The 27,664-nt window shown below is 40.0% G+C and overlaps 2 protein-coding genes across 2 annotated transcripts; one reads left to right on the forward strand and one right to left on the reverse strand.

Moving 5' to 3' along the window:
- The first annotated feature begins 18,425 nt into the window (after positions 1-18,425).
- On the forward strand, positions 18,426-19,373 carry LOC116590773 (olfactory receptor 4E1). The gene has a single exon (XM_032343031.1). It carries the CDS (start codon positions 18,426-18,428, stop codon positions 19,371-19,373), a length of 948 nt encoding a protein of 315 aa, XP_032198922.1.
- A 3,327-nt stretch (positions 19,374-22,700) lies between these two features.
- LOC116590774 (olfactory receptor 1509) lies at positions 22,701-23,813 on the reverse strand. Its single transcript, XM_032343032.1, has one exon. The coding sequence runs from the start codon at positions 23,727-23,729 to the stop codon at positions 22,803-22,805; it is 927 nt and encodes a 308-aa protein (XP_032198923.1). The 5' UTR covers positions 23,730-23,813; the 3' UTR covers positions 22,701-22,802.
- Positions 23,814-27,664: the final 3,851 nt, after the last annotated feature.

Here is a 27,664-nt window from a genome sequence, read left to right on the forward strand (position 1 = left end):
TTTGTAAGTATGACTCAGGAGCCAGAAATATCTAAGTCCATGAGACACCTTTAAAATCTTTCATTTTCCTGGATAGGCCAGGTTTCAACTACTCTAAGATTCATATTATAAAAATAACAAAAGTGCATATTAAATCTTCCCATTTATTACAAACATATCAGGTAATAAAGTAAATAGTTCTCTAAGGTTTTAGCCATATTATGTTTTGTTAGTAAAATAATGATTTAAATATGAAGAAAAGAAGACACATTCCTTCTACCAAGAAATGATTGCCCATAACACATTGTGTCCCTCTTCTAGTCCTTTCCCCCCAAGTGCAGTGTGTGGGTAGGTGTGTGTGTGTGTGACAGGGTAGGGAAGGGAGGGCTCCATAGCTGGGTTCTTGTTCTGCCTGAAGTACCCACAGTGGACATGCACTGCTGCTCCTGTCCCCTTGGGTATGTTCAGTGACCACACATCATTTATTCAGCAGCACCACCTATTAAACAACTGAACCGCTTTTAATTATTTGAGCCTCATAATTAAATTGAAGAGTCATATGTGCCATAAATCTTTTTCTTTAGGACTGATTCCTACAAGCACAATTTCTGGAACACACTTTACTCACATTGTTGGGAGTATCGGCTGTAGGGTCCTCTTATCTACTAGTCTCCTTATTAAAGTAGAGTCTTGTTAGGGAAAGGAGGGACCCCAGAGACTAAAGTTGAGCCCTGAAATCACGAGGAAGACAAGCGAGCAGTGAGGCCATCAGGGTAACTGGGAGTGACCCATGGGGCAGGGAAGAGCCTGTCCATACCCTCCTCATGGGTCCTCCTGCACAAGCATCCCTGCCCTTAGTCCTGGAACACACTTCATTAGGGTCACATCCTGGGACATGCTCCAGCCACTCTAGCCCCTCCTGCTCCATAATTCGGCTTCTAACTAGAGCAACCAGGCCCTGCTTCCAGGACACAGAGGGGTGTCAGCCGGGCCACCCTGTCTGCTTGCTCCCTGTCCATCCTGGTTGGGCCCCTTCCTCTCAGGAAGGAACCTCTAATGACAGCACAGGTCAGTAAGTTACAGACGTGACCTGAATGTGTTCATCCTGATATACATTTAGTGGCAACGGCAAGAGCCACTTGAACCTCTGTGAGTAGGAGAGACATTTACAAAGCACATTTGGGCTCATGGAAGCTACAGGATGGACAGAGCCAAAACCAAGGGCTTTGGTGCTGGGCATAGCCCCTCCACAGCCCTCAGGCTACTCCAGCAGTGACCCCCTGTGCCTGCCAGCCCCAAACTTGTTATCCCTCAAGTTCAGTTTTTGTGAGAGAGGGGGCTATGCTTCCTGCTCAAGACACAAGTGAGGAGAAGGGAGAAATCTTTCTCCCACAAAGTCAGCTGACAGGGAGTCCACTTTATCTGAAGCTCTCCATCTGAGGGCCCTGCAAAGATCACAAATGCTGTGACCTTCTGCCTTCCTGAGGGAGGTGTGAGTGAGCACTGCAGGAGTCTGCAGAATTTAGCACACAACATGATCTCAGCTCTAACGCTAGAGATCTGGGTGGCCATTTTAATTTTCACTCTCTAAACAGGAGAGCAAGGCCTTCTAGGAACAGAAGCCACACATAGCAACCAGTTTATCCTGAGCCCTGCCCAACCCTCTGGCAAGGGTCAGTGCATCTCTGCCCAGGCAGTGCATCTCTCCCAGAAAATCAGCACGGTAGGCCCCTGCCCCCCAGAAAACTAGGTGGAAGAACAGGTGAACAGCAATTTTATGGACCACACAGGACTGCAAAACTCCAGCACCAGGTGAAAACAGTATATAGAACTCCAGGGTTTTTTCCTCATGATTCATTTACCTTTCCATTTAAAATTTTCCATTTCTTTTTTTTTTCCACTTCTTTTTTTTCCCTTTTCAACTTGTTTTTTTAATTTATCAACTCTCTATTTTTAACTCTTTTTTATCTTTCATTTTTTATATTGACATTTTATAGATAAATTCTTCATTTTTTTATTCCTTTCACTGTATTCAATTTTATTTTTCTATATATGTGTAAGATTTGCTTTCTTTACAATTTTGGGATTTAGTGTCTTCTAACACACAGACCAAAAGATGTTCAAGACCAAGAAGATCACCCTGTTTCATCCACTGTGTGAGATCATATTCTCTCTTTCCCCCTATATTTTTCTCTGGGAAAAATTACTAGAAGGAGGAATTCACAACAAAAGAAAAAATCAAAGGTAATCTCTACCACAGATCTAATCCATATGTGTATAAGATGTCAGAGCTAGGATTCAGGATAAAAATTATTAAATTACTAGCTGGGCTTGACAAAAGCATGAAAGACACTAGAGAATCTCTTAGTGCAGAAATGAAATCGAATCAAGCCAACATTAAAAATGCTTTAACTGGGGTGCCTGGGTGGGTCAATGGGTTAAAGCCTCTGCATTCAGCTCAGGTCATGATTCCAGGGTCCTGGGATCAAAGCCCCACATCGGGCTCTCTGCTCAGCAGGGAGCCTGCTTCCTCCTCTCTCTCTGCCTGCCTTTCTGCCTACTTGTGATCTGTTAAATAAATAAAATAAAATCTTAAAAACTAAATAAATAAAATAAAATAAAAATAAAAATGCTTTAACTGTGATGCAGTCTAAATTGGATGCTCTAACAGCTAGGATAAATGAGGCAGAAGACAGAGTCAGTAACAGAGAAGACAAGTTGATGGAAAGGAAGTAAGCTGAGGAAAAGAGAGAAAGCCAACTACTGGACCATGAGGGGAGGCACCAAAAAATCAGCTATGTCATAAAACTACATAAAATTACACAAAAAACAATATTTGAATTACTGCAGTCCTGAGAAGAAAGAGAGAGGGACAGAAGGTATATTTGTGCAAATCACAGGTGAGGCCTTCCCTACTCTAGGGAAAGAAACAGGCATTCAAGTCCAAGAGGTAGAGAGGACACCTCCCCAAATCAGTAAGAATGGATCAACACCCCAACATAGAATAGTGATAGCCTGCAAATTTCAGAGATAAAGAGAAAATCCTGAAAGCAACTCGAGACAAGAGGTTCTTAACCTACAAGGGAAAGAACATTAGACTACCAACATACCTATCCACAAAGATCTGGCAGGCCAGAAAAGGCTGGCATGATCTATTCAGGGTACTAAATGAGAAAAACATGCAGCCAAGAACACTTTATCCAGCAAAGCTGTCATTCGGAAGGGAAGAAAAGATAACAAGCTTCCAGGACAGAAAGAAACTAAAAGAATATGTGATCACTAAACCACCTGCAAGAAATATTAAGGGGGACCCTGCAAGAGAAAAGAGAGCCCAAAAGGAACATAGACCAGAAGAATCCAACACAATCTACAGAAACAAAGACTTTTTATAGGGAATACAATGGTACTAAACTCCGTCTGCTTTTAAGATTTTTCTCTTTATCTTTGGTCTTACAATAAAAATAATTTTATTAGGATTTATGTTGATATGGTTTTTTTCACAATCCCTATGCTTAGGGTTTGGTTTGCTTTATTTCTATATTCTTGAATCTATGGCTATAGAGTGTTGAAAATTTTTGGATAATAATCAGGCATTACTTCTTAAGTATTTTTTTCTGCACCTCAGCCAAATTCTTATCTACTAGTCTGCTTGAAATTGTTCCAAAGTTTACACATAGTCTAACATTTGTGTGCAGAGACTGGTTTACACCCTTCTTTTTCTGTGCTTTATTTTGGAGAACTGTTACGGTCACATGCTCATTTTTTTTTTCTTCTTTAGGGTCAAATCTGATAGTAAGCCCTTCTACTATATTTTTCATCTTAGACATGGTATTCTTCAGCTCCAGAAGTTTGGTTTTTCTTGTTTTTGTATCTTCCATGTCTCTGCTTAACTTAATCCTTTGTGTGCATTCTTATTTATATGCACTCTCTTCTCATAGCTGTTCAAATGCACATATGCAGAACTTCCATCATCTTTTCCATTTCTGAGTCTGTTTCTATTGTTTCATCCTTCTCCTCATTACAGGTTGAATGTTCCTGCATCTTTGCATCCTGGTAATCTTTTCTTTGAACGTAGGTATTGTGAATTTTAGTTGTTAGATAATAACTATTGCTTATATTCCTACACATATTCTTGAATTTTGTTCTCATGGTTAGGTTACTTGATAACTATTTTATTCTCCCAGACTAGCTTTCAAAACGTTTGAAAGTTTTAAAAAGTTCGAAAGCTTGTTAGGTGATATCAGAGTGTCTTCAATGTATTTTGTTATTGTTCTGATGGTATTCTGAATTCTCTTTGCAATGTGTCATGAATTATGACGTTTTCCACTCTGGCTCCTGGTAGCACAGACATTGCCTGATTGTGTGAAGTCTAGTGACATTTTTCTTTCTGCTTCTCCTGGGCTATTATTTTCCCCACACCAGATACTTGCCTCACACACATGTCCTACTTAGAAATAATATGAAAACTCAAAAGTGATCCTGTATGGGTTTCTCAAGTTCTCTTTCTCTGTGCAGCTCTCTTCAGTATTTTGTACTGTCAAAAATAGCCATATATTGACCTCTCCGAACTTCTACCTTGCTGTCTCAAACTCATGGAAATTGCTGGGCTTTGCCTGTATTCCTCATCCCTGACTAGAAGACTAGAAAATAAATCCTTAAGCAGTAAGTCAGGAAAATCCAGAGTCACATGTTTGTTTCCCCTCCTGCAGAAGTCATTTTCCTGCACTGCCTGGAAATATACAGAAAGTATTGTTTCAGAGCACCTGGGCGGCTCAGATGGTTAAGCCTCCGACTCATGATTTGGACTCAGGTCATTAACTCAGGGTTGTGGTATCAAGCCCAGCATTGGGCATTGCACTCAATGCAGAGTCTGCTTGAGAGTCTCTCTCCCCTCTCCCTCTGCATACCCCCCTGCCACTCACTCTCTCTCTAATAAATACGTAATATCTTCAAATTAATAAAATAAGTTACTTAAGAGACAGCCTATGCAAGAAGGACATTCAAACCCTCTTCTGTTCCCCTGAAAGCAGGAAATAAACCCCTCATGTGAAAGACACCCTCCCCATTTCAGGAAGTGAAGAAATACCCTTATCACAAGAGACAGGAAATTAAGAGCCAAGAAAACTCTATAAACACTCCGGTTCTTTTTTACTAATTTACTACCCCAGCCCAAATTCTATTTAGAATTCGTTACTAAGTGAAGCTCCCAAAGTTAAGTTTTCTATGTCCTGTCAATTCCTCTCAGATTTATTGTCCCTTTGTCTAAAAAGTATAAAAATTGCCTGCTTTGGTTATTTCTTTTTTTTCTAAGATTTTTATTTATTTGACAGAGAGAGAGACAGTGAGACAGGGAACACAAGCAGTGGGAATGGGAGAGAGAGAAGCAGGCTTTCCATCCAGCAGAGGGTTCCAAACCAGGACCTTGGGATCATGACCTGAGCTAAAGGCAGACACTTAACAACTGAGCCACTCAGGTGTCCCAGCTTTGGTTATTTCTTAGGTCTGAATTTCCCATGCACTAGTAATAAAACTTTGGGCTTTTTCTCCTGTATATTTCATTCTTAGACCAGCCAGAAGACCCTGGGTATAGAGGGAAAATTTTCCCTTCCCTTCAACATATAATCTCTTCTAAGTTTCTGACAGTTTCCATAATGTGTTAGTTTCTGATTGCTGCTGTAATGAATGACCTCAAATTCAATGCCTTAAAGCAACACAAATTTAGTATCTTACAATTCTGTAAATCAGAAGTCTGAAATGGGTTTCATGAGGCTAAAACCAAGATGGCAATAGGGCTACATCCTTCTGGAAACTCTTTTTTTTTTTTTTAATGTTTTATTTATTCAACAGAGAGATCTCAAGTAGGCAGAGAAGCAGGGAGAGAGAGGGGGGGAATCAGGCTCCCCACTGAGCAGAAAGTCCGATGTGTGGCTCCATCCCAGGACCCTGAGATCATGACCTGAGCCAAAGGCAGAGGCTTAATCCACTGAACCATCCACGTGCCTTCTGGAAACTCTTGAAGAAAATCTGTTTGCTTGACTTTTCTAACTTCTGGAATGAATGTAGCCTACAATTCTTGGCCTGTGACCCCTAACCAGCAATCTCATCATTCTTACCTCTGCCTCTATGGTCACCGATCCTTCTTGAACTCTGCTTCTCCTGCCTCCCTGTTTCACTCAGGAAGACCCCTGTGATTATTTTGGACCCACCCAGATATTCCAGGAGAATTTCCCCACCTCCAGGTCTATAACCTAATCACATCAGCAAAGTCTCTTTTGCCATGCAATCTAGCATATTCAGTTTCCCCAGATTCCAGCATGAGTATCTTTGCGGGGGATTATTCTGCCCACCATACATGATATTAACAAGTTCTTTCTTATCAATCAGAATAAAACCCAAAGTAACAGTTTTCTTCACTGTCTCCAAAACATTCTTTACAATAAAACTCAGTGAGTCAAAATTGGTCAAATGTCTTCTCAGTCAGGATGGTTTCAGTTATAGGGAACAGAAATCTCAACTCAAATGGAGGGGGATTTATTGACACACAAAACTTAAATATGGCTGGAAGAGAAGCAGGTTTCAGGGAAAGTTGAATACAATAAAGGTCAATGACTAGACTTACTGCTTTAGGTCAATCAGGCCTATAACTGGAGTTGGGGAATGGGACCAATCTGTCCATCTATCCCAAGCTTCGTGATGCAGCACAATAGAGAGGAGTAATTGGAAGGGGTCCTGATTCAAATGCAAGGGAATTGTCAGAGATCTCTTATTTCAGTCTGTCTTTTGATTCAATAGCCAAGAAAGAGGTGACCTGTGGGTCTAAAAGCTTGTCTCAAAGCTATAGCATCAATATAAAACTCCAGTTAATTTAGTTCTGGGGTTTTCATTAAACTTAATGGTTCACCACACTGTGTAAATTCTAAAAGACAAAAATCACTCAACATTTCACAGCTAGTAGCCAAACTGCCTATGAATTATTATTATTTCCTTTACACATCATTATCCATTCATGCAACACCAGCCCTACTCACCTTCCATCCTTCACCCAAAGGAGAAACCTATGACTGCTTATCACTATTAGGGAACAAACTAGCCATACCTTCACAAAACTAGTGACTCCCTTGGTTATCCTAATTCAAAATTATTTGTTACTATTTCATATTGTTCTTAAAATATTGTTAAGGTTATACTATCTCAGTCTGGACTTCCTCATAAAATATCAACTTCTCCCAGAAATCAAATCATTTTTGATGACTAGACTTATTGCCATTGCCTGGACCTGCCTGATAACAAAGGATAAAAGAATAAATATTTATATTGTGAGTAGGGATGATTTGGGGTTAATGTATGATTTCAAAATAATTTTATTTTAGTTTAATTTTTTTTTTAATTTGACAGACAGACATCACAAGTAGGCAGAGAGGTCAGCAGAGAGAAAGGGGGAAGCAGGCTACCCGCAGAGCAGAGAGCCTGATGCAGGGCTCAATCCCAAGATCCCAGGATCATGACCTGAGCCGAAGGCAGAGGCTTTAACCCACTGAGCCATCCAGGCGCCCCTCAAAATAATTTTTTAAAAAAGAGCTTTCTTGACCTCTTTAGGGAACACTCTCAGATGGACAAAGAAGTAAAGAACTTTTAGGTATGTTGCTATTGTATAAGAAGACTGCCACAATAAAAGTGCATTTCACCAAAATGCTTCACAATATTATCCAAAATATCAGATAAATTGGCAAAGATATTTAACATGATGGAATAAATTAAAAGGTATATCCAAGGATGTTTCCTATGCATGTTCTATATTCCAATGACATCATCTCATAAGATTTTCAAAGTAGTATAGGCACAGGGTATGAACTAAGGCCTCAAATTCCCTTTTGATCACCTCCAAATTGATTTCATATAAATGCCTACCAGTGGCCCATAACTATATTCTACTTATTGTTGTTTGTCTTCATGATAAGTTGATGCTTTTCTTGTCAAAGATTTGTGGCCAAAATTTGCTTGATTTATTTTTCTCCTATCTGGAAAATTCCAACTCATTTTTCTAGTAACAGGGTCACAAATTTCACTTGCTGCATTATCAAAAAATTACAAAACTTTAACTTTTACTCAAAATTCCATGATCTTTATCACACACAAACTTCAGGAAAAGGAAAGAGAACCAAAAAAAATTCTAAAACTAAAATTTATACAACTCTCAAAAAACAGTGTTGCCAAACTGTGGAAAGAACCAAGATGCCCTTCAACGGATGAATAGATAAGGAAGATGTGGTCCATATACACTATGGAGTATTATGCCTCCATCAGAAAGGATGAATACCCAACTTTTGTAGCAACATGGATGGGACTGGAAGAGATTATGCTGAGTGAAATAAGTCAAGCAGAGAGAGTCAATTATCATATGGTTTCACTTATTTGTGGAGCATAACAAATAGCATGGAGGACATGGGGAGATAGGAGAAGGAAGTTGGGGGAAATTGGAAGGGGAGGTGAACCATGAGAGACTATGGACTCTGAAAAACAATCTGAGGGTTTTGAAGGGGCAGGGCCACCGTGGGAGGTTGGGGGAACCAGGTGGTGGGTATTAGAGAGGGCACAGATTGCATGGAGCACTGGATGTGGTGCAAAAAACAAGGAATACTGTTATGCTGAAAATTTAAAAAAATAAAAATAAAAATAAAGCTGCTTTGTACATTCATGCACGCAAAACAAAACAAACAAACAAACAAAAAACAGTGGTACTTCCATTAGCCTTGACAGCAATGTGATCTACCTTCCCTGGGACCCACAGGCCACCTCCTTCTGACCTAATAACAGGCTACTCCATTCATTTGAAAAATCTTACTTCTACACCTAGATCTTACCCTATTTCAGATTTGTGTAACTAAATAGAAAATATTCATTCAACAGGTTCAAGCTACATTTCCAAAACATGCACTCCATGATCTGAAATCTAGAGATACTGTCTTCGGCAAAAAATGTCAGAGAAAACTCTCCTGGAGCTTCACTGAAAAAACCTTGCCAGAGAATGTTAACCGACACAATAGTAAAATCTTAAGCTGTTGATCCTTGGAGTCACACTTCCTATCTAAAAAAGACACATCCATTTTTTCATGGTCCTGGAAATCTATTCAACTGGGTGACCTCAGATTAAGAATTCTTATAGATTGACCAGAAGCTGATGACTGCAAAAGAGAAAAAGCCAGAATTAAACAGTTTCCAACAGCACACAGCAAAATCAGATTAATTTCTGATTCTTCACCCTTTTTCTTTCCCTTATCTGAATCAGCAATTATAAGCAAAAAGGGGGGAGGGTATCAACTAAAACTTGAGGCCTGGCATAGAAGAAAAAATATGTACTACTAAAGAAGTCTACAGGAGGGGTGGCTGAGTGGCTTAGTCAGTTAGGCATCTTGATCTCAGCTCAGGTCTGGATCTCAGGGGTGAGTTTGAGCCCTGTATTAGGCTCCACACTGGCTGTGGATCCTACTTTAAAAAAAAAAAAAGTGTAGGAGACAGCCACTTAGAGCAGGAATGCAAAGGTAATATATAGAAAAGAGGCCCATGGGACGCCTGGGTGGCTCAGTTGGTTGGACGACTGCCTTCGGCTCGGGTCATGATCCCAGAGTCCTGGGATCGAGTCCCGCATCAGGCTCCCAGCTCCACGGGGAGTCTGCTTCTCCCTCTGACCTTCTCCTCGCTCATGCTCTCTCTCACTGTCTCTCTCTCAAATAAATAAATAAAATCTTTAAAAAAAAAAAAAAGAAAGAAAGAAAAGAGGCCCAGGATTCCACTTGCAAAATGCTAACTACAGGACATAATGAAGAGTTTGCAGGGTCAGAAAAGGATAAGCGCTTGACTCAAAAGTACCACATCTTAAAAAGATAAAGGGTCTGTAGGGTTGAACAAAAGGCTCCAAAAGGTTGTGGACTGAAATGAACAGGCAGTGTTCAGGGTGATGAGATTAGACTGGCTGGTCTCTGTTGAGAGTTGTGGGTAGGTAATGAGGGCTTCCTCTTGGAGTCTGATTTCTGCAGTTTTGTGAGGGCAGAATGATGGTCTCATTAGAAGCATGCAGGTTCTGTGGGTGTGAAGACTGGGACAGAAGGTCACTTTACATCATCAGATCTTTTTTTTCTTTGTTTTTTTTTTTTTATGATGTTAACTTAGCCACCATACAGTACGTCATTAGTTCTTGATGTAGTGTTCAGTGATTCTTTAGTTGCATGTAACAGCCAGTGTTCATCACAACACATGCCCTCCTTAATACTCATCACCTGTCCACCCCATCCCCGCCCCTTCCTCTCTGAAAGCCTCAGTTTGTTTCCCAGAGTCCATAGTCTCTCATGGTTTGTCTCCCTCACTGATTTCCACCCCTTCAGTTTTCCCTTTCTTCCCCTATGGTCTCCCGTGCTATTCCTTATGTTCCACATATGAGTGAAACCATATGATGTGTCCTTCTCGACTTGACTTACTTCACTCAGCCTAATTCCCTCCAGTTCTATCCATGTCTACGCAAATGATGGGTATTTATCCTTTCTGATGGCTGAGTAATATTCCACTGTATATATGAACCACATTTTAACCATTCATCCATTGAAGGACATCTCAGCTTCTTCCATAGTTTGGCTATTGTAGGCACTGCTGCTATGAACATTGGGGTGCGTGTGCCCACTCCTTTTCACTATCTGTATCTTTGTGGTAAATACATAGTAGTGCAATTGTTGGATCATAGGGTAGCTCTATTTTTGACTTTTTGAGGAAACTAAATTTTGTTTTCTAAAGTGGCTGCACCAGCTTACATTCCCACCAACAACGTTAAGAGGGTTCCCCCTTTTCCACACTCTAGCTAACATTTGTTGTTTCTTGTCTTGTTAATTTTTACCATTCTAACTGGTATAAGATGGTATCTCAATGTGGTTTTGATTTGAATTTCCGTGATGGCTAATGATGTTGAACACTTTTTCATGTGTCTGTTAGCCATTTGTATGTCTTCTTTGAATAAATGTCTGTTCATGTCTTCTGTCCATTTTTTGACTTGATTGTTTTTGGGGGTGTGGATTTAGAGGAGGTCTTTATAGATTTTGGATACCAGCCCTTTATCTATAATGTTATTTGAAAATATCTTCTCCCATTCTGTGTGTTGCCTATTAACTAGCCTTGTTGACTATTTCCTTTGTGGCACCACTTCAAAGATTTTCCAGTGGGTTTCTTCAAATTCTTAAAGTAGAAGTCAACTTAATTCACTGTACTGTAAATTCTTTATAGGAACAAATCGTGATTCTCATGGATCTTTTTATCTGATACTACAGTAAGTATGATATTGAACACGCCCTAGATTTAGACCATTTATTGATTGCTTTTAACAGAGAGTCAGTGACTTTTCATAAGGGAGGAGCATGGCACTTTGATCTTTTGGAATGGAGAGAATGAAACTGGAAGAAGGAGAGAGTCAGGAGAATCAAAAGATAACAAAATATGGGGCCCCTCAGTGGTTCAGTTAATTAAGCATCTGCCTTTGGTTCAGGTCACAATCCCAGGGTTCTGGGATCCAGCCCCCTGACAAGCCCTGAGTCAGGGGCTCCCTGCTCAGTGAAGGGTCTGCTTGTCCCTCTCCATATCTCTTTACTCCCCTCCCCACTCATGCTCACTTGCACACTCTCTCTCTCCCCCAAAAACTAAATAATTTTTTTGATAAAAACACCAGAAGTTTACCTATCCCAACACCGGTGAAAAATTTCTGTGATTCAACAAGCAAGTCTTTTAAGTGTTGCTTCTCTCTGAAGCACAGCATCCAAGTGAAGTAATAGACTAAATATCAGAATCAGTAGCAAAAGATCTAGTTCAATTGCTCACCTAACATATAAACTCTGTGAAAATCACTCAATGCCAAGTCCAATTTTTCTATAATGCTCCCACCTCACAGGGATAGTGTAAAGATCAAATAAATTAATGAGTGAGAGGGGCGCCTGGGTGGCTCAGTGGATTAAGCCGCTGCCTTCAGCTCAGGTCATGATCTCAGGGTCCTGGGATCGAGTCCCGCATCGGCCTCTCTGCTCAGCAGGGAGCCTGCTTCTCTCTCTCTCTCTCTGCCTGCCTCTCTGCCTACTTGTGCTCTCTGTCTGTCAAATAAATAAAATCTTTAAAAAAAAATTAATGAGTGAGAGACAGCTTTGCAAGCTCTCAAGTGCCAGTGTAAACAATTGTTCTCATTTATTCTGCAGAGAAAAGGGGAACACACAATTTCAGTGCATGAGGGATTTCTGGGGAGGAAGAGGCTGAATGGGACATTTAAGTGGCAGTCTATATATAGTCAGAGAGGAAAGCAGTGGCCCAGTGAGAGAGGGTTACCAAGAAGAAGGGGGAAAATACAAAAACTGTAGGTTAGGTCAAAAATTAATTTAACCACCTTCATCTAATCAGTGACAGTGGCAATAGTAATTGCCCTATAATCAACTGAACATCATTTTCTATATTATCCTTGGTATATTATGCCCATGATAAAGGATCTCAATTCCAAAAATACCTGAGAATGACTACAGTCAGTATATCCCTCTTCTTGATGCATACCCTCATTGCCAACGTGACTATATAACACAAGCTCCACAATGACCAAGTAGCAATATCTGTAAGCTCTGGAAGCTCTGAGTTTTTCAATGCTATCAAGTCTCCCCTCTTATCAATGGTAATAAATGCAACAAGAAAACTGGGGAAAAGGAGCCCAAGCCACAAGTCCTTAGAAGTAAGACTTTTTGGTAATTTCTGATACTTTCCCCTACTACCATCTTCTCTTCTGCACACTCTTTCATGAAGAGTCAGCTACAAGGCCTCCTTCTAACTCCACACCCTTGATTTCATATATCCCAATCATCCCACAAAACTATTCAATCTTGAAAGTTAAACTCAAAGTATAGGGGCACCTGACTGGCCCAATAGGAGGAGTGTGTAGTTCTTGATCTCAGGGAGGTAAGTTTGAGCCCCATGTTGGGTGTAGAGTTTACTTGAAGAAATAAAACTTAAAAGAAAAACTCAAAGAATGATCTGTGTTCTTCTACTTTGGGTTCTTCTTTCACCAGTTCAAACTACCAAGCTCTTATATCTAAACAGAGAAAGCCAAAGGGTAACTAGAGAAAGAGGTTCTAGATTTTCACTGTATACAAAACAATGAATATTGATCCCAAAGAGCTGGTTGTTACTGGGTGGGGGGGGGGTGGCTTTTTTGTTTGATTGCTTGAATTGCATATTGCATAACTATATTAACTTTTTCTTTATTTCTTTTCAGCATAACAGTATTTATTGTTTTTGCACCACACACAGTGCTCCATGCAATCGTGCCCTCTCTAATACCCACCACCTGGCTCCCCCAACCTCCCATTTCCTGCCCTTTCAAAACCCTCAGGCTGTTTTTCAGAGTCCATAGTCTCTCATGGTTCACCTCCCCTTCCAATTTCCCTCAACTCCAATAACTATATTAACTTAGCAACATATTCACCAAGTGCCACATGCTTGGCAAAGATTCCAAGAGTTGTAAGAAAAAAAATACCATTGTTATCTATGGCTTATGGATGAGAGGCTAGGGCCAAGAGAGGCTAAATAACTTGTCCGAATTTACACATCCAGGATGTTGGAATTTGCACTCAGACAATCTGACTCAAAAGTCCAAACACTTGACCCCTCTGGCAGAGAGCTGATTAAAATCTTAAGTCCATGGCTAATCCCTCATCTCTGTGTTTTTACATGGATTAAATAAGAAAACATGAAAGCCCCTCACCTAATAACCTAATACTTAGCACAGAACAAGCAATCACTAAGTGGTAGTTCATTTAATCATGTATAAATACATCGTAGAGATTTACATTTGGAAGACCTGCTTTCCCATTAAATTCCCTTAGTGACGATTTCAAAGTCTGTAACTTTAGTCCCTACAGAACTGACTTTTTCTAACTAATGACTAAGGCAAGCTGATGTCATTACTTAAAAGTCCCAAGGACATAAAACCTATATAATCCAGGTTTAAAAAACACCAACACTACAGCTGCCAGGCCCAGCTGCTTTCTTTTTGTACAGATTTCCTTTCAGCACTTGGTAGAATAATCCTTCTGAAGCTAGCAATATAAAACTTACACCTAGACAGTGTGCTGCCAAGGAAAGAGAATGCCTCCATCACACTGGTTCTGAACCATCAAGTCAAGTCTGTTTACAAGTCTCCTGGTAAAACTAGCATGGCCTGCAAAAGTGGTTGGTAGCAACTTTGAATCATTCTTTGCCAATACTATCCAAAAAAGTACAAAAAATATACCATTCTTACACCTCATAGACTGGAAACCAGTTGACTGGAAAACAATTACAGAAAACCTCAGGGCAGAGTTACATGCTCTACTTATTGAAAACTATGATAATAATATAGGTGCTAAGGTGTAATATTTTTGCAGAAATCCTGAAGCACTTCTGGTAAAACATCACCAAATATATTTACTGTGACTTATCACCAAAAACCGAACAAGCCCAAAGAAACTTTGAGTACTCTGGCCATCCTGATGGAAAAATCAAGGTAAATAGGGTTATCTGCTTTGTTCAACATTAAATTTGTCTGATTAGTTAGTTCTACTGAAAATCATTTCACTATCAAACTTAACATTGAAACTACCAGACCGTGACAATTCAATTCTCTTTGGAGGGGCTGGGAGCATCGGAAACAACCCAGGGTGAGTTTTATAGACATTTTGTTTTATTCTGTTTTTGCTCTTAATTATTTTCCTCCATCTTTCTGAAATGTATGCCACAGACATTAGATTTTCTTTTTGTGCACAGTATTCTCAACATAAACTGACATCAAATTTCTACTGCAGTTGGGCACATCTCCATTTCTCAAAAGATTTTTTCCTGCAGCTCCAAAGAAACAGGAAAAAAAAAGGTGATGATGATGGAACACAAGTCTTCATTTCAGACATAGTTCTCCATCTGCACAGCCTTTCCTGTGTGCGCAGGTGAAAATCTGCAGATTGATTTCCCCCCTTTTTTATTATTTTTTTTAAATTTTGTCATTTTATTTTATTGTGTTATGTTAGTCACTATAAAATGGGTATTAAGGATATTAAGGTGCATGGAGCACTGGGTGTGGTACATAAACAATGAACCTTGGAACACGGCATTGATTTAAAATCAACCCCTGGCTCCATTCTTGCTCAGTTCCTCAGTTTTCAATTTTGTAATCACCATTTTGGAACTTACTAAATTGAAAAGATAACAGATGTAAATCATTCAACATTCAAAATAGATTTCTGGAGGGATGCCTGGGTGGTTTAGTTGGTTAAGCCTCTGCCTTCAGCTCAGGTCATGATCTCAGAGTCCTGGGATGAAGTCTCACATCAAGCTCCCTGCTCAGTAGGGAGCCTGCTTCTTCCTCTGCCTACCACTCCACCTGCTTGCGCTCTCTCACCTTCTCTCTCTCTGGCAAACAAATGAATATAAAAAAATAGATTTCTGGGTAGCTCCATTGGTTGAGCATCCAACTCTCGGTTTCAGCTCAGGTCTTGATCTCAGGATCGTGAGATCCAGTCCCGTTTCAGGTTCTGTGCTAGGTGTGGAGACTGCTTAAGATTTGCTCTCCTCCTCCCTCTGTCTCTCCCCTCCCACCCCACACTCTCTCTCTAAAATTAAACAAATCTTGAAAAACATAAAATTAGTTTTCTAGAATAGAAGCTTTAAGTGAATAAGAAAAATTTCTAAATAATAAAGATAATCTATAACTATATTAAGATACTACAATAAATACTAATCTAAGTTCTAGACACCATGAGTTTAATTCAAATGTTCACTGAAAGACTTCTGCAACAGAAATACCTTCTTTTCACATGACTCTGCTTTGCTAGTTTCCTAATTTGACACTACCTTAGTCTTCCCTCTATTGATTCAGACGGTCAAAAGGGCCACTGTCAGCAGAAGACCAGCATGATGAGTAATAGGAAATACTAGAGAAGAATGAGGTAACTAGAAGCAGAAGGGAAAGAGTTCTCTAGTTCCTTTTCATAAGCAATGTGGAGTCGATTCTTTTGTCTGCAAGACAGCCTGACCTTGAAGAATGAGGGAAAGCTCTAGTAGTGATCTGTGATGGGAAGAAGGTAGCACAGGATGATAGGACCCAAGAAACCAAGAGGGCGGCTTATATGGGTGGGCACCCCTAGAAGACTGTGCATCCAGGCAGTGGCATGAAGACAAGCGAGACAAGAGACACTCCCCATAGATACCCAATCAGGCTGGCAGGGAAACCTAGCAGAGGAAGAGACAGGTCACCAAGACACATTCCACTTAGCCCTAATTATGCCTATCATCACATAAATGATTCAGGTCAAAGTGGTGGCAGAGAGAGCATGGGCCAGGAATCACAAGGCCTGAGCTTCCAGATACAGCTATTATTGCAATTCTCTGGGAACTTGGGCCTGTTGCTTTATTTCTCTGTTCCTCATTTTCTCTACTTATAAAATGAAAAAAAAAAAAAAAAAGATGAGGATAGCTCTCAGATCTTTCTAAGAGCTAAGATCTTGTGGGGCACCTGGGTGGTTCAGTCAGGTAAGCATCTGCCTTCAGCTCAGGATCCTGGAATCAAGTCCCAGTCGGTCCTGAGTCTGCTTCTCCTTCTGCCCCTCCTCGCACTCACTCTCTCAATCTCTCTCTCTCTAATAAATAAATAAAATCTAAAAAAATATGATGATAATAATAAAAACATTTCTTATAAAAAATAGTGAGAACCCTCTTGCATTGTTGCAACTGGTATAGCCACTATGGAAAACAGTATGGAAGTTCCTCAGAAAACTAAAAAGAGGACTGCCCTACAATCCAGTAATTACCTAACTGAGCATTTACCCAAAGAAGACAAAAGCACAAATTCAAAGGGATATACGCACCCCTAGGTTTGTTGTAGCATTATTTACAACAGCCAAGATACAAAAGCAGCCCAAGCATGCACTGACTGATGAATGGATAAAGAAGATATGGTGCATCTATACACGATGGAATGTTACTCTGCCATGAAAAAGAATGAAATCTTGCCATATGCAACAACATGGATGGAGCTAGTAAGTCAGTCAGAGAAAGAAAGCACCAAATGATTTTACTCATACATGGAATTTAAGAAACAAAACAAATGAACACAGTGGGAAAAGAGGAGGTAGGGGGGAGACAAACGAAGAAACAGATTTAACTATAGAGAATATACTGATGGTCACCAGAGGAGAGGTGGGGAGGATGGGAGAAACAGGTGATGGGGATTTAGGAGTGCACCTGTCATGATGAGCACCCAGTGAATAAAATAAAAAAAAATTTTTTAAACAGTGGGGCCTGGGTCAAAGGGAAGCTAATTTAAAAGAAAAGGACCACTCTTGTTTGACTTGTGGGCCAGACAACAGAATTGGACTTTACGAAGAGCTGAGGATAACCCAGTCAGGACAGGGAGGTTCTTTGGCCTGGATCTTGATCTGCACCAGCAGGATGAGCGGGAGCAGAAGCCAGTTTCCCTTGCCAGAGTTTCCAAGGCTTCCAGAGTTTTCTCCAGCCTCCTCTAAAGAAATGTTTCAAACATACCCCAGCCACACTGCCTGTTCCCGGCAGCTTGGGGAAAGGCCTCTGCTTTTCAGTGTAGGGGTGGAAGTGGTTTGGCCAAGTGAAAAATGCAGTCAACGGGCAATAGAGAAAAGTGTGCTCAAGGCCAGGATTTGTACAACTTGGAAACTGTTACTGGCTTGGAGTAGAAAAATCTTCATTTTTTTCTCCCCTAAAGATTTATGACTAAATATAAGCACTCCCCTCTCCAAGGCTGCCTTAGATCTCTTAGTGAATCATGGTTCCTGCACTATTATTCCAAAAATGTGTGTGTGGTGCCTACTGTGTGTCCAGCATGATTTAAGATGCTCAGTGGGTTTTTTTTTTAAGATTTTACTTATCTATTTATTTATTTGTCAGAGAGAGAGAGAGCACAAGCAGGCAAAGTGGCAGAGAGAGGCAGAGAGAAAAGTAGGCTCCCTGCCGAGCAAGAATCTCGATGCAGGACTCAATCACCAGATCCTGGGACCATGACCCAAGCCAAAGACAGCGCTCAACCAACTGACCCACCCAGGTGTCCCCTGAATGGGGTATTTATTTATTTGACAGACAGAGATCACAGGCAGAGGCAAGCAGAGAGAGAAAAAGGGAAACAGGCTCCCCTCTGAGCAGAGAGCCCGATGTGGGGCTCGATCCAGGACTCTGAGATCATGACCTGAGCCTAAGGCGGAGGCTTTAACCCACTGAGCCACCCAGGTGCCCCTGAATGGGGTTTTTAAAATAAGATACTGGATCATAAGTTCTAGATGGAAGGAAAAGCAAACACAGGAGAAATTAAGTGACCAAATGATTGATGCAGGTGCTAAGTGTTATTTTTTTCCTAACTCTTGACATAGTGTCCAACAAAGAGAATGGAAGAGGCAGATCTACTCAATCAAACCACTTCTGTGACATACATTCGGCTTAGAGGTTTATCTGTAAATCAGAAGGTGCAGATGGCTGTGTTTGCCATGTTCCTCACTTTCTACATCCTGACACTGATTGGGAACATCCTCATTGTCATAACTATTATCTATGACCGCCGGCTCCATACTCCTATGTATTTTTTCCTCAGTAACCTGTCTTTTATTGATGTCTGTCACTCCACGGTCACTGTCCCCAAAATGCTGATAGATACATGGTCAGAAGAGAAGCTCATCTCCTTTGAGGCCTGTGTCACCCAGATGTTTTTCCTACACCTCTTTGCCTGCACCGAGATCTTTCTCCTCACTGTCATGGCCTATGATCGGTACGTGGCCATTTGCAAACCCCTGCAGTACATGACAGTGATGAACTGGAAAGTATGTGTGTTACTGGCTGTGGCCCTCTGGACAGGAGGCACCATCCACTCCATATCGCTAACCTCCCTCACCATCAAGCTGCCCTACTGTGGTCCTGATGAGATTGACAGCTTCTTCTGCGATGTGCCTCAGGTGATAAAACTGGCCTGCACAGATACCCACATTATTGAAATCCTCATTGTCTCTAACAGTGGGCTCATCTCTGTGGTCTGTTTCGTGGTCCTCGTGGTATCCTATGCGGTCATCCTGGTAAGCCTGAGGCAGCAGATCTCCGAAGGCAGGCGGAAAGCCTTATCCACCTGTGCAGCCCACCTCACCGTCGTCACACTCTTCCTGGGACACTGCATCTTTATATATTCCCGTCCATCCACCAGCCTCCCAGAGGACAAGGTGGTATCTGTGTTTTTCACTGCAGTTACACCCCTGCTAAATCCCATCATCTATACTCTTAGGAATGAAGACATGAAGAATGCCTTGAACAAGTTCATGGGGAGGGTGGAGAGGAGAGGTAAAAAATGACAATGTCTAAGCTCTTAGAGTCCTGGTGCTCCACATCGAAGAAATGTCTTGCAAAGAACAAGTCACCTAACATTTTATCAGGATATACACCTTATAAATTGTCTTCTGGTCCAATATCTGACAATCATATCAGTAGCTATGATTTTTAGGATCTTCCATATGCTAGAAACCGTTCTAGGCACTCTACCTTTACTCCACTCTCACAGCCACTTGTGAGCTAGGTAATATGCTTATCAGCAATGATGGAACCAAAGCTCAAAGAGAGCCAACAGCATGCCCAAGGTCACCTAGCTAGGAAATACTGGAAGCAGGCTATTAAGCCAAGTGTATCAACACGAACTCATGCTACTTTCTAACAGGTATTTTTTTTTAAGATTTTATTTATTTATTTGACAGACAGAGATTGCAAGTAGGGAAAGAGGCAGGCGGTGGTGGGGGGCGGGTAATGCGGAGAGAAGCAGGGTCCCTGCTGAGCAGAAAGCCCAATGCAGGGATCCATCCCAGGACCTTGGGATCATGACCCGAGCTGAAGGCAGAGGCTTAACCCACTGAGCCACCCAGGTGCCCCCTCATGCTATTTTCATTACACCATGCCGCATCTCCCTGCTGTTGTCTTAGGGTGATAACTAACGTTTAAATGAATCTTCTGATTGCTGCAGTACTTGACTACATCAGTCACTCAGATGCTTGCCTAAATGGCTCAGCAAACACTGGTGACTCAGACCAAGTGAGTTGGCTTATGACTTCAGTGATGTAGAAAGAAGACTTTGAGTCATTGAAAACACTGATATCCTTGTCCAGGAAAATCTGCCACCAGAGCAATGAAATGGGGGTATCTTATTATTCATTTGACCAGTTTTTACCAAGCACCTATTATGTGCTAAGGACCAGGCTTACAATCACAAAAAAAAAAAAAAAAAAGTCCCCCCTTCATGCAGTTGAGTCTAGTGAAAATAGGAAACAAAAATATAAGCAAATACATTTTAATTACAGATCATAACAAAATCTGTGGAAAAAAACACATTGAATGCTAATAGAGAGTTTTGGAAAAGACTGTCTTCAGAGTGGGTAGGCAAGAAGGGTCTCTCTGACAAATGACACTGAAGCTAAGATCTGAAAGATGAAAAGGAGACACACATAAGAAAGGAAGGGTGATGAAGATTCTAGGCAGAGGAAATAGCAGGTATTGGGAAAGACCTTGGCTTGGTCCAAAGAGAGAAAGTGTAGTGTGGTTACAGCTTAGACCCTAAGGCAGAGAATGATGAGAGGTGACAGTGAAGAGGTAAAAAGAATACTTTCACATTCTCTCAAGGGTCAACGGACTTAAAAAAGGTGTCAAGATAACACAAAGGGGAAGAAAGTCTTTTTAAATGGTACTGAATCATCTAGGTAGATGGGAAACATTAATCTCAATTTCATCTCACACCATATATCAAACTAAATTCAAAATGGATCATGAACTTAAAATTTAAAGCTGAACTGTAAAATTTCTAAAACAGGAAAAAAATCTTTGAGACTTCAGGGTAGGTGAAGATCTCTTACAACACAAAGGCATCAATCTTAAAAGAATGATAAATAAGACTTAATCAAAATACAAACTTTTGTTCTTCAAAATATGTAATTCAGAAAATAAAACTGCAAGCCCCCCCCAGGAGGAGAAATATTGCCAAGCCATCTGTCCAATTTTGTATCCAGAATATACAAAGAATACTTTGTTTACTCTTACTACACAGTGACAAGAAGACAAAAAACAATCATAATAAATGAGCAAAACACTTGGACACATCACAACACAAGCTCTATGAAAGGATAATAAAGTAATTAAAAGATTCTCAGCATCATCACTAATTAGGAAAATGAAGAGTAAACCACACACTCACTAGAAGACCTAAAATTAAGTACTGACAATACCAATTATTGGATGTTAAACTCATACTACTGATGAGAGTATAAAATCATACAACCACTTTGGGGGGCGCCTGGCTGGTTCAATCAGGGAAGCATGAGACTCTGCATCTCAGGGTCATGAGTTTAAACCCCACAGCAGAGGCAGAGTTTACATAAACATAAATAACTTCAAAAAAAATCATACAACCACTTTGAAAACCAGTCTTTTAGTTTTACAAGCTAAACATACACTTGCTATGTGATCCAAAAATTCTACTCCTAGATATTTACCCAGGAGAAATGAAGTCATGTAGTCAAAATAACCTATTAGTAAGCATTTATATCTACTTTATTCATAACTGTCAAAAATAGAAAACACCCAAATGCCCATCAGTAAATGACTGAATCAGCAAGTGTGGTATACCCATACCATGAGATAGTTTCAACAATACGAAGAAACAAACTGCTCATACCCACAAAAGACATTGGTTCATATCAGAAATATCATGCAGAACTAAAGAAGTCAGGTACTGAAAAGTTCATATTGTATGATTCAATTTATAAGAAGCTCTAAGAAAGACAATCTAATTCATAGTGACAAAAATCAGATCCTTGAATGCTTGGGTGAAGATAGAGGAATTGGCTGGGAAAGGACCAAAGAAACTCCCTGGGGTGATGGAAATGTCCTATATCTTGCTGAAGAAATGGTTACCTGGGTGTATATATACCTTCATCAAAATTTCTCAGATTGTCTAATTAAAACACATGCATTTTATTTAACTAAATTTTACATCAATAAAGTTTATTTTAAAGTAAGTTCTTTATATATCTCTACCTTGATTTTATCAAAGTATTATGAAACATACAAAATAGATCCAGGAATAAGGAGAGAATCACTTTCAAAGTAACAATTTAATTCACTATAAATCAGTGATGGCTTAAGTAAACACCTTGAATCTATATTTGAAAGCAAGATTAAAAGCACTTTAATTTATAGAATATAAGTGTGATACATTGCCTCCCAGAGGCAATAACCCACAGAATCCACAAATCAAGAAAATATGTTCTCTCACAACTAACTGTTCTTGAAACTCAGTCCATGCCCCAAATTATGTTCTCTTACTAGAGAAACCAGAATCCTTCTTTAAAGTTTCCTAGATTCTTTATTTTTTAAGATTTTATTTATTTATTTGAAAGAGTGAGAGACAGCATGAGCAGGGGAAGGGGTAGAGGGAGAAGGAGACTCTCCTCTGAACAGGGAGCTGGACTCGGGGCTCCATTCCAAGACTTCAGGATCATGACTTGAACTGAAGGCAGACACTTAACCAACTGAGCCACCCAAAAACCCCCAGATTCTTTTTCCTTTAGGTTCCATCATGATTGTTTCCCTTACAGAAGTAATACTCATTAAGTCCTCTTTATAAAGAAGCGTGCCTTACACAGTGCCATTCTACCTACTGACTTTGTTTTTTACTTCTACGGACTCGTTAAGTATATGGCCATAATTACACTTGTGATTCCGAATCAATCATGTACCTGACTTCATGAAAAAACCTGTTTCTGTCTGAGATGTTTGATGGCATTTTTTACCTCCTCATTCCTCAAGGTGTAAATGAGGGGATTTAGCAAAGGGGTGACCACCGTGTAGAAGACAGATACCACCTTGTCCACAGAGAAGCTGCTGTCTGGCCGAGTGTAGAGAAAGATACACGGTCCAAAGAAGAAGGCAACCACCATGAAGTGGGCTGAGCAGGTAGACAGGGCTTTCCGGCGTCCTTCAGCTGACTGTTTTCTAAGAGAAACCAGGATGACTATGTAAGAGGTAACCAAAGCCAGGAAACAGGTGAGGGAGATGGTTCCACTATTAGACACAATGAGCATTCCTGTGAGGTATGTATCTGTACACGCCAGCTTGATGACAGGTGGCACATCGCAGAAGTAGCTATCAATAATGTTGGGGCCGCAGTAAGGTAGTCGAGTGGTCAGGAAGGTCTGCACCAGAGAGTGAACAGTACCCCCCAACCAGAGAGCAAAGACAAGCTGTACACAGACCCTGATGTTCATCACACTGGAATAGTGCAGCGGAGCACAGATGGCTACGTAACGATCATAAGCCATTATGGTCAGTAGAAAGATCTCAGCACAAGCAAACAGATGTAGAAAGAAGAGCTGTGCAATGCAATTATCAAAGGAAATCGTCTTTCTCTCCAAAAGCAAGCCCTCTAGCATCTTGGGCACCGTGACGGACGAGTGGCAGAGGTCAATAAAGGACAGATTGCTCAGGAAGAAGTACATGGGGGTATGAAGATGCAGAGTAAAAACTATAGTAACTATGATGAGAGCGTTCCCCAAAAGGGTTAGTACATATGCAATGGAGAATGTCACAAAAAGTAGTATCTCCAGCACCCAGTTCTCAGTGAGTCCCAAGAAGACAAATTCAGTCACTCTTGTTTGATTTAGAGCATCCATCCAACGAGTTTCTAAAGGACCTTGTAGGGAAGGAAAAAAACCATGAAAGCTAATTTAGCTTTAATATTACAAGACTAGAACTCGTTGAAGTGACTCTACATTCCTATATAAATTGTTTGTTTATTATCGGGGCATATGAAATAGAAGAACAACCTAATAGTGATTGGTACAATATACCCATTATGTATCAGGAGCCATTCCCAGTACTTTATATACACCATTCTATTAAAAACAACTGCACCATGGCATAGGCATTATTGTTCTGGCTTACAGATGAGCTACATGAATCTCACAAGAATTAATAAGTTGCCGAAACTCTTAGCCACTAGTTAACTGGCTTTTTTCATTTCAGTCTAACCCACAGATAACACCAAATTAATCTTCCCCAATTGACTCCCAACTAAAGTCATTCACCATTTCTTTTATTTTCCCGCAAGATTTATTTATTTATTTATTTATTTGACAGACAGAGATCACAAGTAGGCGGAGACAAGCAGAGAGAGGAGAAAGCAGGCTCCCTGCTGAGCAGAGAGCCTGATGCAGGGCTTGATCCAGGACCCTGAGATCATGACCTGAGCCAAAGGCAGAGGCTTAACACACTGAGCCACCCAGGTGCCCCAGTCATTCACCATTTCACTCTTCTTTCTAACAAATTAAATGTACATCCAAAGCCTGCAACAGACTAATCCATGTTTATTTTTCCAGTCTGGAATCCTCCTTTTTCCATACATATTCTTTTCTTCAGGCAAGCTGGTTACTATATTTCTGCCATGTTACCCCACCTTTAAGAAAACTTTGCTGAGGAGTACCTGGGTGGTTCAGTGGGTTAAGCCTCTGCCTTCAGTTCAGGTCATGACAGGGGTCAAATCCTATTACTATTCTTTCATAACTATTTTATGGTACTGAACTATAAAAAAAAGACATTTCTTCCTGTTTTTCATTAAATCACAATCTTCTTAAAAAGTAGTAACTACAGGAGGTGCCTGGGTGTCTCCGTCGGTTAAGTGTATGACTCTTGGTTTTGGCTCACATCGTGATCTCAGGGTGTTGATATCAAGCCTAGAGTAGGGCTCCAAGCTCAGCGGAGATTATGCCTGAAGATTCTCTCCCTCCGCCTCTCCCCCTCCCCCAACTAGAGCATGTGCATGCACTCTCTCTCTCTCTCTAAAAATAAATAAATATTTTTTTAAAAAAAGAAATTTAACTTTTAAAATTCTATACTATGATTTGTCCTCTAAGAAATATTATTGTATAAATACTAATTATTTTGTCCCTAATATTTTTTAAGATTTGAGAACGAGAGAGAGAGAAAAAAAACATGAGTGGGGGGAGATGCAGAGGGAGAATGAGGAAGAATCTTCAAGCTGATTCCCCACGATGGCAGAGCCCGATGCAGGGCTTGATCCTAAAACCTGGACGTCATGACCTGAGCAAAATCCAGAGTCAGCAACTTCACCACCTGAGACACCCAGGTACCCCTGTCCCTGAATTTCTATACTGATTCATTAGCCTACAACTCTAACAAGAGTTTAGGAAATAATTACCACAACCACAAAAATTATTTATATTCTTGATCCAACTATTCACTTGCAGGAGTCTCCTAAGCATCTAAACTATCAAAAAGCTAAATGCAAGAAAATACTAATTACAGCATTATTTAAGACAACAGTCATGGGATTTTTTTTTTTTTTTTTGAAGCTTGAATGAATATAGTGGAAGCTGAAAAGAATTACATGCACCCTTTAGGAATGGAGGTGACAAAGGATTGCCAATATGAAAAAATATTCAAATCTCATGAAGAATAAAAGAGGAAATAAAACTTGTTTACGCATTCTCAACAATTTAAAATATATATGGTGCCATACAGATTATCAAAATGCAAATAGAACACTAGAAAAAAAAATATTGAAACATATATGATCAAAAAAAGGATAATATTTTTATTACTTAAAGGGCTCTTAAGATACAATAAGAAAGGACAGATGACCATTAAATATGGACAAGAAAGTATGAAAGGGCAAGTCGCAGAAAAAGAAACAAAAATGACAATTAAGTATGAATAAAAAGACTCTCGGCTTCAGTAGTGGGTTAAAAAAATGTTTTTTTGTCTCTCTTCAGATTGACAAAGGTATAAGAAACTGAGCATTTTATAGACTGCTACTGGAGGTAGATATTATTAAGACCTTTTTGGAAAATGATCTGGTAGCACCTATCATAATTCTAATGCCCCAACTCTAACCAAGAAGCCCACTTCTAGGGCTGTATTTCATAGAAATAAAGGAATCCATAATTAAGGATAAATGTTTACTGAAGCATTTTTAGCAAAACAAGGAACTGGAAATAAATTGGATGTTTATTAATAGAGAAATAATACATTTTAATACAGTCATGACTTAGAACATTATGCAGCCATGAATAAGAATGAATTGCATCTGTGCATACAAATTTAAAGCAGTGGTTGTCAATATGGCTGCACGTTAGAACCGTCTAGTGAGGGGAGGCATAAATTCTGCTGCCCAGCTTCACCTAAGACAATTAACTCAGAATCTTTGGGGGTTGGACTTTTAAAGCTCTTTGGCATTTCCAACATAGAGCCAACGTAGCAAACTATTAACTTCAAGGAATGTCAACCATATATTGGTAAGTGAAAAAAGTACATTATGAATATATTATGAACCAGGAAGGAAGGGAGGGAGAGAGAGAGGAAGGAAGGAAAGGAATCAGGAAATAAAGAACAAACAAAACAACAGAGGAAGGAGGGAATCAAAAGAGATTTCTCTGTGTGTGTGCGCTTATGTTCAAACATACATATATACATATTCATGAATTATGTGTGTGGTATTTATTCCTGAGGGACAGAAGATAAGTGTGGAAGAATACACAGTATTTCAATATTAGTTACCTGTGGAAGTATAAAATTGAAAAAAATTGCAAGATTGTATTAATTTTTACATTATACTTCATAATTGTTTAAGTTTAATAAGCATGGGTTACTTTGTTTTAAAAAACAAAGCATTAAAAGCATGCATATGGGGGGGAAAAGGAAAGAAAATGAAAATGCTGACTTCATGGGACTAGGAGTACATTTTTCCTTCTCCACATCTAACAGTGTATAATCTGGTTAAATGCTTTATAAGGCAGTATTGTTAAAATGGGAAGGATCTTTACCAGAAACTGGTGGTCAGCAATGCATTGGTAGCAGAGAATCAAGAGCTATTTTGCTTTCAGCTAGGAAGAAGAGGGCAGAGGCTCTTCATAAGAGCACATGCAGTGAATTCAAACAACTATGACCTTTAGCCTTCACCTTCTGAAGCCTCAGTTTTCTGAGCTATAAAAAATGAACTAGATGCATCTCTTATACATGATTCGATGTAGCAAATATTCAGGTTCTTTTCCTGTTGAAAAGATTAAGAGAGACACAAGAGGATGGGAAGAATGTCTGGCTTTGTTAGGGGTTCTGGGGCACAGAAGATTGTTGTTAAATCTGAAACTCATATACACATTTTACTTGAGAAGAATCTATTGAGTAGCACTGAATCTTGGGCCTAGCTGAAATTCACAAAGCCAGGATAATTCCCTTGAGGTCCTTAGGCTGTTTCCAGGGGCAACAGATAGTAGCTGGTACATTTTCAGTACCAGAGGAATCTACACTGTGTTAGGGAAAACAGTTTTTGCCCTGGTTTTTAAAAGAGGTGGGTTAATGGGGTGCCTAGCTGGCTCAGTTGGTAGAGCATGTGATTCTTGATCTTGGGATCATGAGTTTTGAGCCCTGTGTTAGGTGCGGAGATTAATTAAAAACAAAATCTTTTTAAAAAAATAAAATAGGGGCACCTGGGTGGCTCAGTCAGTTAAGCTTCTGCCTTTGGCTCAGGTTGTGATCCCAGATCATCACTCAGTGGTGAGTCTGCTTCTCCCTCTACCTCTGCTCCTCCTCC

This window comes from Mustela erminea, chromosome 5 (genome assembly GCF_009829155.1).
Source record: "Mustela erminea isolate mMusErm1 chromosome 5, mMusErm1.Pri, whole genome shotgun sequence".
In the NCBI taxonomy this organism is placed as follows: Eukaryota; Metazoa; Chordata; class Mammalia; order Carnivora; family Mustelidae; genus Mustela; species Mustela erminea.

What these genes read in the sequence shown, in the direction of transcription:
- LOC116590774 (XM_032343032.1), bottom strand. Translation starts at nt 23,729, where the DNA reads ATGGATGCTCTAAATCAAACAAGAGTGACTGAATTTGTCTTCTTGGGA.
- LOC116590773 (XM_032343031.1), top strand. Translation starts at nt 18,426, where the DNA reads ATGGAAGAGGCAGATCTACTCAATCAAACCACTTCTGTGACATACATT.